Below are 14,360 nucleotides of genomic sequence, written 5' to 3'. Positions count from 1 at the left end.
TTTGGATGCGTTTCCTCTGAGCTTGCCTGAGTTGAAGCACCTTGGATCAGTTCAGAGAAATGCTGAGCACTTGCAAATACCTCCTTTGAAGGCTCAGCACTTCTGGAAAATCAGGCTGAGATAGCTAAAAGTAGGACACGCAGAATTTGAGCTGTTTGTGTAACTGTGGCTGCCTTTCTCGTGTGAGGTATGTGTGCTTCCTTGCTATGAAATGCATCCTTGGGCTGCCTGAGGTCCCAGGTGAGCGTGCCATGAGTCCTTGGTACTGAGAAGGGCAATAGTTGCTTGGTGACAGTCCCACAAACTGTTTTACTTGGTGACTGTCTCACAAATTGTTTTACTCCTTAAACGCACTAGACGGCTTTGCCAGAGCTGTAAACATCTCAAACTACCATAAGCCTGACCTGCTCTACTTAAAGAAGAAGAACATGATGCAGGTGCCTGAGGAAGCCGTAGAAGGTTAGGTGGCTGCCGTAACTTTTGAAACAATGAGTAAAAAGGAGCCAGGCAGCCCTCAGTGTACACCTCAGGGTGTCCCCTCCTGGGCATGGCCCATCTGAAGGCTCTCCTGTCCCCTTCCACATCTCTGCTCGTCCAGCTTATTTATCGTACTCTTGTCTGCCAGTGGCAGATGATGTGGGCAGCTTCCGATGCCTCTGTCCCCACAGTTTGGAGCTCTGCACACCCCATCTTTCCTTCACCCTCGCTTTGAGCAGTTGGCCCCTTCCCAGGCGCAGGGTGTTGGTGGCAGGTGCAGGACAGCAGCTCCCGGCAGTGGTAGGACACGGTGCGCAGTGCCCAGGGGTCCCAGCAGTGCCGTGGACCCAAAGGAACCTGTTTTTTCCTCTTCTTCTCCTTTTCTTCCCTTCAGGCCGGCGGACGAGCCCAGCAGAGAGCCGAACCCTAGCGTAGACTTGACTTGTACCTCCCTCGCGCCCAAGGGCAGCCGGGACACTGGTGCCAACGGCCACATGGCCAAACCCTCCGGCCAGGACGCTCCCTCCGCCGTAGCCGTGACCAATTTCTTATACGGTGTCTCGCTGCCTACGCAGATTGCTGTGGACCTAAAGCAAGAAGTGTCCTCCGGTCTGCACGGGGCGACCGCGGCCAGCGAGGCGCTGCTGCCCAGGCCCTCAGGAGAGCTGAAGGTGCCTTCCTCACAGGAGTACAGCGACTGCTGTGGTAATAGCCTCGAGTTTGCTCACAGATGAGGGCCTGGTGCAAAGCCCCACAGAGCTGAAAGGGGAAAGATGGGTGTTTTTTGGGCTGGGTTGGGCTGAAAAGTGGCCTGCTGAAATGTGTGGGGTGTGCGGGACTGGCAGGGTGTGACTGGAAGTTGGACCCCAGGCTGTGACAGCACAAATTGGTGATGAAATGGGCCCTGATGCTTACACAGCCCTTGCAGAGATGAGGAAGCCCCCGTGGCACTGTTCCAGCCCTTCCCTTGGTGCCCTCTCTGGGTTTGGGGGGGACACAGTGTGTCCAGGACCCCGTGGGGTGGTGAAGGGGAGGGTGGATGAAGGAGAGCTGGTGGGGTGAGGGACATGGCACAGCTGCCCAGCCCCAGGTTGCTGTCACTGGTGGGGACACCTAGGAGCTTGCTGAGGTGCCCAAAGCATCGTTCGGGCTCTTATCAGCCCTTTCTCATCTTCTCTCATGTCCAGGACAGAAATCATCCGTCTCTGGGGGCCCTCTCATCCAGAATGTGCACTCGTCCAAGCGCATCCTCTTCTCCATCGTCCATGACAAGACAGGTCTGTGTCCCACCTCAGAAGCAGCCACTGGGCACCTCTTTGGGAAAGGTTCCTCCACCCAGCCATAAATAGTCTACAGCTGTCCCCGTGGTCTGCGGGGACCCTGCAATGCCACCACACAGATGGCAGGGAAATCCTAGCCCCGCATTGTGCCTGGGGAGCCAGGGCACGGCTCGGGTGAGGCTGTTTGCCCAAGCTGCCAAGGGCAAATAGGCGCCGAAAGCGTTGCGTGGTTTCAAAACAACTGGAACCCACTCACCCCGGCCTGACTCTGCTGCAGTGCCCAAGGCAGGATCAGTGTGAGGAGGAGACTCTGCCACTTCCCCACTTCAACCCCACCCCAAGGACGTGCAGCATAGAAATGCTGATGTGTTTACACCAAAAACCCTCGCCTCTGTGCTTAAAAAAAAAAAAAAAAAAAAAAAAAAAGGTGGGAAAGTTGGGAAAGAGAAGGCATGAAAAAAGCTCCTTTGTGAAATCCCTGTGCCTTTCAAAGGTTTGTTTCAGGTAGAGCTTGCTCTATCCCAGAGGGTCTTTCATTTCAGGGTTGAGATGTTTTATGGGGTCATTTCTCAGGAATCTGTTTTGCACATGCACAGCTGCAGAGGAGCTTGCTTCAGGCTGGGGATGGGGAAGCCCAGACCTTATCTGCCAGCCTGGCAGAATCCACTCAGGAAGGGGGAAATAATTATTTTTAAAGCAACAAAGTCTTGTTCCTGGTTCTCAACACTTCGCGCGAGAAAAGTGCATCTGCTGTGTATGAACCATATGGAAGTTCCTTATTTCTTATATTTTGTTTTGATAGATAAGTGGGACAGTTTTATAAAAGAAACTGAAGATATCAACACCCTTAGGGAGTGCGTGCAAATTCTGTTTAACAGCAGATATGGTGAGTAGGAGTTAATATCCCATTATGCATCTGCAGCTCTTGTGGTTTGCATATCATTATATAGCAATCATTTTTGTTCCCTAACACAGCAGCAGGAGCCATATGCTAGAGCTCCCTTCTCTTCTTAACACGTTTAGCCCAGCAGCTCCCAGTCTGGGTGTCTGTTGAAGGTTATGTCAATATTTCCATTTGGAGTCCCTCTGTCGAGGAATTTATAACTTGGACATAAAACAGCCTGGCCTGGAGTGTGGCATGGCCAGGTCAGCGCCCGCCGGCCCTGCAGGCGAGGGGGAGTGGTCGCATGCAGCCGTTTTAAATTAACGTGGCAGGAAAAAAAAAAGGCAGATTGTTGCTATTCCAGCTGCTTTTTGTCCACTTGCAGAGCGTATGAGCATCTTTGGTGCTGCCCTTGCCATGGGCAGCACTTTCAGGTTAGGTCCCTGGAGGTTTGGGCTTGGGAAATGGCTCGCAAATGTGCTGACAGGCTGGGGCTTGTTGCCTGTGACATCCTCATCAGTCCGTATAACTCGGGTTTTATGTGTGCTGTGTGACTGATAACCTATATATGAGCTGTGTGTCTCACAAGCTGTAAAGCTCAGAGACCTGCTGTGGACCAAGCAAGAGATAAGAGAAGAGGAGGCACACGCTCTGCTTTTCACACCAGCTTGAGTTCAAGCCCTTTCACCTTCCTTTTATCATTCACAAAAGAAAAAGCATGCACTGAAGTGAAAGCCATGCGTTCACCTTTCAGCTGAAGCCTTGGGGTTAGACCACATGGTCCCTGTCCCATACCGGAAGATCGCGTGCGACCCCGAGGCGGTGGAAATCATCGGCATCCCTGACAAAATCCCCTTCAAAAGGCCTTGCACCTACGGCGTCCCCAAACTCAAGCGGATACTGGAGGAGAGGCACAACATCCACTTTGTCATCAAGAGGTGGGTGGCGAGGCGGGAGGTGTCCTCCCTGCACGGGAGCTGCCGCCTGTTGGAGCGGGCTGCCTTCAATGCAGTCCCCTGGCGTTAGCTCGGCACCGATGTGCTCAACGTTAACGGGGTAATTACAGCACATTTGGCTCGCATTTTGGCTCGCTCACAGCACATTTGGCTGGTTGGGTGCCCTGGGAGTGTTCTGTGGGGACACAGCCGTCCCCCGACAGGGGACTGCACGTGCCTCGAGGGAACTGGGAATTTAAGCTCTGTTCCCACTGTGCCCAGAGGGTTTGCTTTTACACCCAAAACTCATTTTAATCATCTTTATGGAAAAGAGTTACACAGCTATTGTATAGAGGTAAGTAGGGAGGTTTCCCTCCCCCACCGCCTCCTCCAATTTCCATCTCTCTTTCCCTTCCTGTGAGCATGCCACAGGGCTGTCCGTAGCACTGTCACCCTGTCACCCTGTTGTAAGCTACTTCGGACGTTGCTGGTGCCTCTCTGAGCATTTTGGGTAGCAGCAGGACCCTCCTATCACAGCACAATCCTTTAAGTGACATTTGGCAGATGGGAGCAGTGTCTGCGAGGAGGAAAATCCACACAGGGTGATTCCCCTCCACCTCGTTATTCTGAGGTGCTCCTTTGTGGACATCCTATGTACACAGCCATGAGGACGTGTCACATACAGGCAGGGTGCTGGGTCCTGGTCACTGCTTTTCTGCTGGAGCGGGAGGATTGGAAGCTTCTGCTTTGGTCCCTTCATCTTCTGGTAAAGCCAGCCTGTAGCAGCCTCATTTAATAAGTTAATTAAATGAAGAGAATGACTTATATGCAGATTTAAAGGTGCTTTAGTTAAAAAGCATGCAGTGTGAGATTGCTTGGTTGCACAACAATCTGAAAGGCTTTTTTTAGGGAATAAATAAATTGACTGTTTTGATTCGCTTTAATGCTGTTCATAAATAAAACCTAAAACTCAGTCATTAGAAGCACCTATTTCTAATCCTTTTTTTTTTCCTTCCCTTCTAGGATGTTCGATGAGAGAATTTTCACAGGTATGTTCTCTGTGTCTTTTGATTTATTGCCTGCAAATTGAAAGATTATCCAGGGGAGCAGAGTTGAACTAACATCGTCTGTAAACAGCGATAGCGCAGGACACGCCGTTGTGCTCAGTGAGGAGAAGCCCAGGCTGTGCGCCATGCCTGGGGGTGATGAGGTTGCCTTTGCCCAGGACCAGAGCACTGTGCACCCCCAGCCAGTGGTTTGAAGTGGGGAATACGCGGGGCACGAGGCTGGGTTGCTCCCTGCACCCGACTGAGCTTCAGCTGCAGGCAGCACATGACGTGTTTCTGTGCTTTTGTGAGGGAGAAAAATCGCTGTTGGGTTCTTCATTGGTAAATTATCCTCTTTCTTTTGTCTGGAAGGTGCTAGCATCATCCAGTGGCTGACTGGTTTTAGAAGAAAAATGGCAAAAATCAATCTGATCAGTGACAAAACCCTGGGGGGATTCTTCTGCTTTCTTTTCCCTATGCTTAATCCTGCTCACTGGAGACGGAGAAGCCACGTTAAGTGCTCCTCATCACATCAGGGCAGGTGTTGGGGAGGTCCCAGCTCCCTCTCGGGGCACAGGGGAGCTGGCTCCATGTCCCAGCCTGGGAAGTTGGGAAGCTGCTGCGGGAACGGCACCGAGCGCTCCGGGTTAATTGCCAAGCCCTGCTCCCAGGTGTCCTGGGCTGGGCTCGCAAGTAAAGACGTGTTTGGGGTTTTCCTTTCTTTCCACATGCTGGCAGCGTCCCAGCCACCGCCTGACATCTCCACGGGATGGATTAACCCCTGTGGCACCGTGACAGCACCCCAGGGGTGCTCACGGAGGGAAATCCCAGCAGATCCTGGAGGAGGTCCCACCTCCACGGGTGGTTTCTCTATCTCCAGTCCCATTCATGATTTTCTTTGCTCGAGAAAATGATTTTTAAACTGTCGCCCACCCCTAAGGGATGGAGCTCCAAATTGCTTCTTGGACGCTTGGATTTTCCTTGCAAATCCCTCAGTTTGCCTGATGTCTTGGGGGAGGCATCGCACACAGCCTCACACGGGGGTGATGGAGCAGCTCCTTCCTGCCCACGCTCGAGAGCTGCTGGTGGAAAGCTCCGTGCTGGGAGCTCGGGGTCACTTGGCAGGGAGGTGCAAGTGGAAATGAGGAGACTGGGAAGCAGATCCAGCACGGCTGGGGCGGGTGGCAGCCCCCCTCTTCCCTGCCCGCTCCCTGCAGGGCTACCAGAAGCAAAACACATTAAACCTGTCTTTCTGTGATTCGTGTCAGCACTTCTGACTGTGCAAAAAAAAGCATCTGCTGAGTCAGGAGGTGCCATTTTTGCAAAGACACTTTTTCAGCGCAGAGCTGTATTTTAACTTGCCGACTATAAAGCATCCCAAAGCTTCCCCATACAGTTTTACTCACCCTTTAATTAAAATACCCACCACTGCTAGGAAACCTATTTTTGCTGCTCCCCTGGGTAGTAGCTTAAGGCAGGCTTCGTTGCTGCAAGAGCAAGATTTGGTCCATAGAAAGCACAAATTAAAAGGAGCCTTTTGGACTGTTGGTAGATAAATAGTGTCTTTATGGCTCTGTGTTGCTGCTGGTCCTATTGCCAGAGCCCTGCCCTTCCATGCAGGCTGGAGCCTAAAGGAAAAAGGCTTCATTTTCCCAGGGACAGGATGTGTTTTGGAAGGGTGGGGATGTCACGATGGTGCTTTGAGACCAGCCAAGAGCCTTTTGCAGCTATTTAACAAGACACCTACAAGATTTCTGCAGCCTGGCAGCATAATTTCATTCCCTCCTTCCCCCAGCACTAATCCTCCAGCTCTTCCTTCACCTTCCCTGCCTGATTTTCATTTCCTACCCTGTCATCAGATCGCTCGTTTCATCTCCAAGGTCATTGCTGAGGCTTCGTTTCAGCTCCTTTCAGGCTGCTGAGGGACACGGAAGGGAAAGGGGAGGTTTTGCAGGGTGACCCGATCCTTGTGCCCCCCTGCAGCACATCCTTTCTCCCGAACTGCTTCCCAGTCCCAGCAGCCACCCCCTTTGGGTGGTGCTCAGCAAGGTTCCCCAGCACACACCGAGTTTTGCAGGGGCTTAATCAAGAGCCGTGCTTTTATTTTGACATGTAAGCCCGATTAAATCTGTGCCTTTCTCTTTGCAAACAGACAGCTCTTGAAAACCTGTCCCTCGTCCCGATTTTAGCTCTGGGACTAGAGAGGGAGCACGTGGAGGTGGAGGAGCTGTGTTCCTGCAAGTTTACCTCTCGTTACTAATTCTGGTTGCTAATTCTGGTTTTGTTTTCAATTCCAAACCCGCCCTGCGCACCTGGCACCAGGAAGTAAATTTACCAAAGACCCAACCAAGCTGGAGCCCTGCAGCCCCCCTGGGGAGATCTCCCCCGAGCCGCACCGCGGGGCCGTGCTGGACCTGGCGGGGACGTCGCAGGCCAGCAGCAGGTAAGTGGCACTTCGGTCAGCCTTTGCCAAAACAGCAAAATTTGGAGTCACTGTTTTTGGAGAAAAGTGGTGAAATCGGTGCCATGCCCAGGCAGGCTGGCATTATCTGCAGCAGGGATCTCAGGTGTTAAAGCATGGCCTAAGGATCCACCCTCAGCCAGCACCATAACAAACCGTCCTGCTAATTAAGTGTTATTTGTTTATAAAGCTCACCAGGAGACTAATAGCGGATTAACCAACGCTTAATAAAGGTGGGGTTGCAGAGTTCAGCAGGTCAGTAGGGTTTTTGTAAGTCTCTGCCTCTGGCATAACTGGCAGCCGGCTGTGCCACGAGCCCGACGGGTCCATGATGTGCCCGCAGCACCTATGGATTGTGTGGCTCTGCTCCCCAGGCCGTGCTGGGGGGTTGGGCAGATATTATTCTCTGTGTAGCCCCAGTTTCCTTCAATTTTGCTTCACCTGACCGGGAGCAACAACGCTAGCCCCAACATTTACCTCCAAGCCAAGTTTCCTGGGGTGCCTTTCTGCACTCGGGTGCAGGTGCCGCCAGCTGCAAGGGGTCGGGAGGGAAGTGCAGGAGCTCCCCACGAGCCCTGCGCAAGGTCCTGCTGCACGTCAGCCATTTCGGCCACGGCTGCTGGAACACATTTCAGTTTTGCCAAAGGAGGTGGCTCCATGGGTGAGGAGATTCACTGTGGATGGTTGCAGAGAGGCAGAGCCAGCTGTAGGCAGGGGCGAAGAGTGCTGGCTGGGTTGGCTCGCTTGGCCCAGGTGTGGTTGATGTGCTGGCTGGTATTTTACAAGGGATGACATGATCGGTGCTAGCCCCAGAGGAGGGCATCCCCAGAGGCTGCCCCCATGCTTGGGGGGCAGCTCACAGCTGGAGAGGGACTGGCTGAGTCATCAGGCCCCGCCGGCGTCAGCACAGAGCTAGAACACGGTGATTCATCTCCTCCTGAGGCAGGAATTGAAAGCTGGTTAGAGGAATCACACCCAAGTGCCCATTTCTCCCCCGAGAAGCCTTGAAGGGTCTCCAGGTGAGACTCTTACCTGCATTACAGCAGGGGAAACCTGGCCTAAATCCAGGCACTTCACTGGTGGTACGGGTCGCCCATCAGAGGAGAATTAAACTCAGATCTCCAGGATCCCGCATGGGGGCTTGACACCACAAAGCCATTTTTCAGCTAGCTCTTGCTTGCTCTCCACACCGTGCTGAACGTGGCATTTAGACTTGGAGAGCAGCGGAGTATCACAGGGGTGTCAGGGAAAAGTGATGCTGCAAATATCGCTGGTCCCCGAGCACACTGCAGGGCTGAAGTCTGGCCCGAGGCTTCTCATTTTTCTCTTCATTTGTTAACATTTGCAATTAGGACACTTTTAATTTTTGCCACAGAAGATTTCACCGCGCTGATAAATTGGTGTGACTGAAAACGAGCAGGCAGACAGGCGAGGGATGAGGGGTGCTGAGCTGGTTTCTGCAAAGCAGTAGGTAGAAAGCCAGCTGCTGCATCTCTGCAGGAGCATCCCTGGTGCTGCACCAGCCCCGTCTCAGCTGCCGTGCTCCAGCTGGGACCAGGCAGGGGTTGCATGGTGCAGTAAAACTGCTTCAGAAGACTTTATGGAAGAAAAATAGGTTTTGTAGGGACAGTTTGTGCTCAGCCAGGTTTGGATGGCACTTCCCGTGGCATTGCTGGGACATGGAGCATGCTGGGCTGGGCTGACCTCATTCCACTGCTAAAACTCAGGCACGACCTGGAGATCATCCTGGGGTCTGTTTCGAATCTATCTGTGCTGGTTGTGTACATATGTGCATCGTTCCTGATACACGCTGTGTGTGTGTGCAAATTGAATTAGGCCACGTACACCGGGTTTTCCATGTTCGTGGTTAACTTTTAGGTCCAACGGGAATTGGGAATTCCTGGTGGCGCTAAATGGGCTTTGCTCTCCCACAGGCAGAACTTAAATCTCCCAGTGCATTGATCACACAGACCCGCTGGAAAAAAATACATGTGCTTGAAAGATACTCAAATCCCGCTTTATTCTTCCTGCAAACGAGGAAAGCTCAGTTCCCTGATAGGAGCACAGCATTTCCATACCCATGGTCCACCCAGGTCAGAGTCCAGGTCCAGGGCAGTGCCAGACACTGCAGCTTAACACACCCCTCCTAAAGACATCCTCCCAAATTTCCCTAGTGAAAGGTTGCCTTTGACCTGAGCTAGAAAGGTTTAAACCCCTTCCCAAAGCTCCAATTTGATATCTATTGTACTTGCTAGACAAGACATCCTTTTTTTTACCCATTTAAGATCTGTCCTTACAGCAGGACTGGGGAGAATGTTTCAAGAGCACTCCTGGATCCCTCCACAGTGCCCGTACTCCAGTTGAGTGGATCTAGGCGAGTGAGGAGTGCTCTTGAAAATCCCCCCTGAGCCAACAAGGATGCGAAGCCTGCTCGGGAGGGTTTCCCTTCCCTCGAAGGACCAGCATTACGGAGGACCGCGTTCTCCAGTGCCTTTCCTCATATGTGTTACTGCCAAAGTGCCATGGTTGTTCTTCTTTAAGAAAGACAGCAAGAAAATCCGTCCTGAGAATGCAAAGTGATCTAATTTGGATGCCGAACACCTTGCATAAATTTCTAAGCATGCGAAGTTAACTGTAGACACAAGTTTGGGAGAGTGCCCAGTATCCAGGGGAGAAAGGCTTTGGGCAGAATAAATATTTACCAAATCAATTGACTTTTTTCCTTTCTCCCTGTTTGCTTTTGCTCCATGAGTAACCACATTGTAATGAGGCTTTATGCACTGCTCTCTGCCGTAATGGGATGGGGTCTGTGAGGTTTGGGGCTGCTGTTAAACCCCCTCCCGCTGGGATGGGTCCAACACGCACGCGTGGCTTTAAGCTTTCCCTCTGATTGCTTCATTACTGCCCCTCTTGTCTGCCTCTCCTTTCCAGGTCGGAGAAATGCAGTGTTTCTGAAAGCTGTGAACCAGGTGAGGAACAATTCATTTTCTCTTGCAGAACAGTGATGTTTTGGGGTGGAATTTTGTGCCATCCCAGGAAACGAGGTGCCCGGCGAGGGGGTGACCCCCGGCCCTTGGGCAGGGCTGACTGCACATCCCGCGAGAGGGGTGTGCTGCACGTGTCCTCCTTGTACCACGGGCACAGCTGGCCTGCCATGGGGTGGTGGCAGTAAAACCCACCTAGCAGAACAAATGCAAAGCTCGGGAACAAAGCCATCCCCTCCTACCGCACGAACAAAATAGTTGTGGGTGAATGCCTGTGAACACAGGCTAACCTCGTTGTGCATCTGAGCAGTCTGATAGCCCACTTGGGTGGGCAGCTGGGATAAATTCGTGGTGAAAAGCCATCAGAGAAGTTGGCTGTGAAGTACCTTTGAAGTGTGGCCTCAGTTATGCGGTTTCCCCACGGGGCACTCCTTTCGGGATTTTATCCCTGTCTGATAGATGCAGATACAAAGGGTCTTACCCTGTGACCCTCCAATTAGATCCAAAAAGCACATAAATTGAAGTATCAAGTCTTAAGCACATGCTTAAAAATGATGCTAAGTGAAGTCTTTCATCTCCAAGTTCCTTTCCATGTGAAAGCTGGACATCAGCTGAGCGGCAGCAATCAGCTGTGTCGGTGCTCTGACCCCTGCCAACAAGAAGGAAACGTTTTCCCCAGGCTCAAACGAATTCCCCAGGATTATTCCCTGGTATGAGGTTGCTGCACTGCTGCCTGATTCACTCAGGGGCTTGGACCCGTTTAAATGCCACCAGATAGGCAAAGCCACGCTGGGTGAATTAGTCCCACCTGAAATGAAGGAAGTTTATCTTGAGATAAGTGCCAGCCCAGCTGAGCAAGGTGGGACAGCCTCTGAGCGTCCTCCAGAGCCTGATACAGGTCAGATATTAGGAGAAATTTCTCTACCAAAAGGGTTGTCAGCACGGGAACAGGCTGCCCAGGGATGTGGCTGGGCCACCGTCCCTGGAGGTCCTCAAGAAACGTGTAGGTGTTGAACTTAGCATCATGGCCTAGTGGTGGACTTGTCAGGATGAGGTTAAAGGTCAGAATGGATCATCTTAAAGCTCTTTTCCTACCTGAATGATTCTGTGTTGGAGATTGTCTTCGGTTGTCTTTCCCCCTTAGGTACCTCAGGAGAGCTGGGTGGCATCAGGCAGATCAAAATCGAGCCGGACGAGCTGGACATCATTCAGATCACTGTTCCAGGTGGGCGCTGGGGTCCTCTTCACAGGGAGTGCTGCATCGCGGTGTCTCAAAGTTTCACTTGGAGCAGGTCCACTTGTGGGGCATCTCCCCGTGCAGGCTGTCCGCCTGGACGCTTGCACTGTTATTTCTTCACCGAAAGTCATTTTAAGGGGCCTGTCAGGAATCAGCTGGGCTTGCTGCTTTCCTTCAGGTGTGGGCTTGGGAGATCCCAGAAACTGAGCGTGGGATCTTTTGACGAGGCACTAAATTTAGAAAGCCAGCCTGTTGAGGAAGAGATTGTAAGAACAAGTGTTTTTAAAAGCATTTTTAGCACGTGCTGAAAACGTGTTGGGTATGGCGACCCTGGTGTGTTCACCCACATTTCTTCCTGGGAGAGGTTGGTGGCGATAGATGGGGACAGAGACCGAGCGGCTGGTGCTAGAGGGCAGCTGGGAGCCTTGTTTCCCCCAGGAACATCCCTTTCTAGAGCAGCTACCTGACCTGGGTAGCGTACCGAATGGTAGGTCAACGCTTAGGGCTTAATGAGTGGATAGGTAGCACTTTGCATTTTCAGTGTACTTTACAAACATTAATTAATAATCTCACCAGAATGAGGGCAGCAACGTGACTCCCAACGTGCCTGAGTGCGAGCGATGCTGGCGGCAGCAGTGATGCCGATCCCCGTTGGACCCAAATTGCTGCAATCTCCATTGCACCCAAAGGCACCGTTCCCCTTACGGGGGGGGGTGTTCTGGGAGTCGCTCCAGGATTATCGCAGAAAGGATTTAACATATGGTTACTACAGGGGATGGAGAAGGAGTGAGGTCTAGCGGTAGATCAAACGTTTTCATTTTCAACTTGGCAGCTCATGGAAGAGAAGAAAGTTAAATGCATGGTGAGCTGGCAGTGCGGGGGAGGAGGAGGTGTTATCACTTCTCCAGAGCCAGGTAGATCACATTTGAAGTCCGGAGTCCACTTTTTATTGCCTTATTTGAAGGTACAGTTCAATCAGAGGGAGTACATCTTAGGGCAATGAAGATGATTAATAGAAAAGAGGTGCTCATGTACAGGGAGAAATTGATGAAATTTGGATTATTTATCCTGTGAGGAGAAGATTAAGAAGTGACCTGATTGAAGTATTTAAACTAGCTAAAGGTTTATTTAAAGCTAAATTTGCATAGCTCTCTGAGGGCATCGGAGAGTCCGGCATTAGGGGATACAGGTTTAAGTTAAGAGGGCATACACATATATATGTAAGGGAAACTTCAGGAGGTGTCATTTCAGGGAGGAAGGCAGCTTCACGACTCCAAGGTGGAGTCGTTCAGTCAAGCAGCATTAACTTTTTAAGCTAGAACTGAGTGTCCAGATGGAGTTAAGCCAATTAAATCATTCTGAACCATTTTTGCTCTTCACCTTCTGCAAAAGTTAGGAAGAAAATTTTGCTCTTTCCCCTTGGTCTGAGAGGTTGGGTGCATTTTGGGGATGCTGTGGGCCACGGCGCATGGGGCTCCCACTGGGACTGGGGATGTCCTTTGTGCAGCCCCTGCTGATGGGCCAACCCCCTCTGAAACCTCTTTTTGGGGTTGGTCCCCCTTTCCTCGAAACAAAAGCTGCCCGTGGTATGTTGTCCACAGACCGATCACCCACCTCGGATGAGATGCACGACCCGGTGACCACGCACATGGCCTCGGAGGAGTCGAGCTACATCCTAGACGCAGTAGCAGGTGATGGAAATGGCACGTCCTGGAGACTGGATGGCCCATCCAGTGCACGGCAATTCATGCATGTATCAGAAATGAGTAAATGCAAGCCAAGGTGATGGAGTCAGGACCCTCTTCCACAGTCACGGTCTCAACTGGGCTGGCCAGGAGCTCTGGTAGACAAGGGATGCTTGTTGGGTGCTGCCATGGCATGACCAAGGTCTTGGGGGACAGTGTGACACTGCCAGCCCGAGCCTGTGCTTGGGCAGGGGCTCAGAGCTCAGCGAGAGGTGTGGGGGTCGTTGGGTGACCATGGGGGACCCGGAAGGCTCCTGCTCATATCTGGTCTGGCTTTGCTGCTGCTGGCCACTGCTCACGCTCCTCTTCCTCAGCAGGGACCGAGAAGGGGCCTGGTGAGGAGTCACGGCATGAGGAGAAGCAGATGGAGGGAGCAGGTGAGGTTCTGATGAACATCTCCAATAATTGCTAGGTTTTGGAAGTTTTGACGGACACGGATGTATTTTGGGTTGTGTTTGGTGGGCTGCCTACATCATCTGCAAAGCATCCAGCCACCAGAAGCTCCATGCAGAAGGGCACACCTGTATTTTGGGGGTGTGATGGTCAGACAATGTGTGTTGGTGGCTGGAGCAGATCCCACCAGCACCACCTCCACACACGAGCGAGGAGGTCTCCATCCTCCCCTCTCGCATCGGTAGCATCTTTTGCCCAGACTTACATTTTCCCTATTTTTTCCTCCTTGCTGCTGCGCAGCGGGGAGCTTGGTGCTGCATCCCTGCCCTTCCTTGCTCAGGGCTGAGTTTGGAGGCAGCTGCCACAGGACCAGCTCTGGCTTTGGAGGCAGGACGAGATCACGAGGGCTGCTCACCTTCGCTGCATGTTGCTTGCACTGGAGGCACCGGATTTCTCAAAGCATCTTTTTTTTTTTTTTTTTTTTTTTTTTTGCAGATGGTATAGGGGACGTTTTAAGTCATTTGAGGAAACAAGTGGAAATTTTGTTCAACACGAGATACGGTGAGCTGGTCATCGACACGTGTGTGTAATGCCAAGTGCTGCCTTCGGCCGCGGGGAGCTCCTAATTGCTAAGAAATGTCACCTACCATTTCCAAACTGGTTGCCAAGGAAAGGTGCAATCTAATTTGTTCATTTGTTCATTTTCTGTCTGCCGGGCTTGTGAATGCATCTGAAGTCTCCCTGGGCCTTGTTACTGCAGCTCTTCCCCTTGGCTTCCTCGATGCCTTTTTGCTGGCTGCAGCCCAGGAGTTGCGGTGGTGACCTTCAGCCTTCCTCCCGCGGAGGTGGGGGCTGGCAGGGCTGCCCAGCACTCGTGTGAAATATCCGAGAGGGTTTTCCATCCGTCTGGGTCTGGGCT

The 14,360-nt window shown here is 52.0% G+C and overlaps 1 protein-coding gene across 8 annotated transcripts in view; it reads left to right on the top strand.

The window, feature by feature from the left end:
* GTF2IRD1 (GTF2I repeat domain containing 1) overlaps nucleotides 1-14,360 on the top strand; it is a 57,381-nt gene that overhangs the window by 26,784 nt on the left and 16,237 nt on the right. For 5 of the 8 annotated variants that reach the window (XM_035343405.1, XM_035343400.1, XM_035343404.1 and 2 more), the window contains 11 exons: nucleotides 872-1,182; nucleotides 1,665-1,754; nucleotides 2,560-2,643; nucleotides 3,395-3,578; nucleotides 4,599-4,624; nucleotides 6,944-7,064; nucleotides 10,014-10,051; nucleotides 11,211-11,291; nucleotides 12,905-13,036; nucleotides 13,363-13,425; nucleotides 13,937-14,002. In XM_035343405.1, the coding sequence (XP_035199296.1) occupies nucleotides 872-1,182; nucleotides 1,665-1,754; nucleotides 2,560-2,643; nucleotides 3,395-3,578; nucleotides 4,599-4,624; nucleotides 6,944-7,064; nucleotides 10,014-10,051; nucleotides 11,211-11,291; nucleotides 12,905-13,036; nucleotides 13,363-13,425; nucleotides 13,937-14,002 (1,196 nt within the window). The remainder of the gene's footprint in view (nucleotides 1-871; nucleotides 1,183-1,664; nucleotides 1,755-2,559; nucleotides 2,644-3,394; nucleotides 3,579-4,598; nucleotides 4,625-6,943; nucleotides 7,065-10,013; nucleotides 10,052-11,210; nucleotides 11,292-12,904; nucleotides 13,037-13,362; nucleotides 13,426-13,936; nucleotides 14,003-14,360) is intronic. The other 3 variants (XM_035343403.1, XM_035343402.1, XM_035343398.1) reach the window with 2 other exon arrangements.

This window comes from Oxyura jamaicensis, chromosome 19 (genome assembly GCF_011077185.1).
Source record: "Oxyura jamaicensis isolate SHBP4307 breed ruddy duck chromosome 19, BPBGC_Ojam_1.0, whole genome shotgun sequence".
In the NCBI taxonomy this organism is placed as follows: Eukaryota; Metazoa; Chordata; class Aves; order Anseriformes; family Anatidae; genus Oxyura; species Oxyura jamaicensis.
Note: the sequence above shows the minus strand (reverse complement) of the source record. Positions and strands in the feature narration are given on the sequence as shown.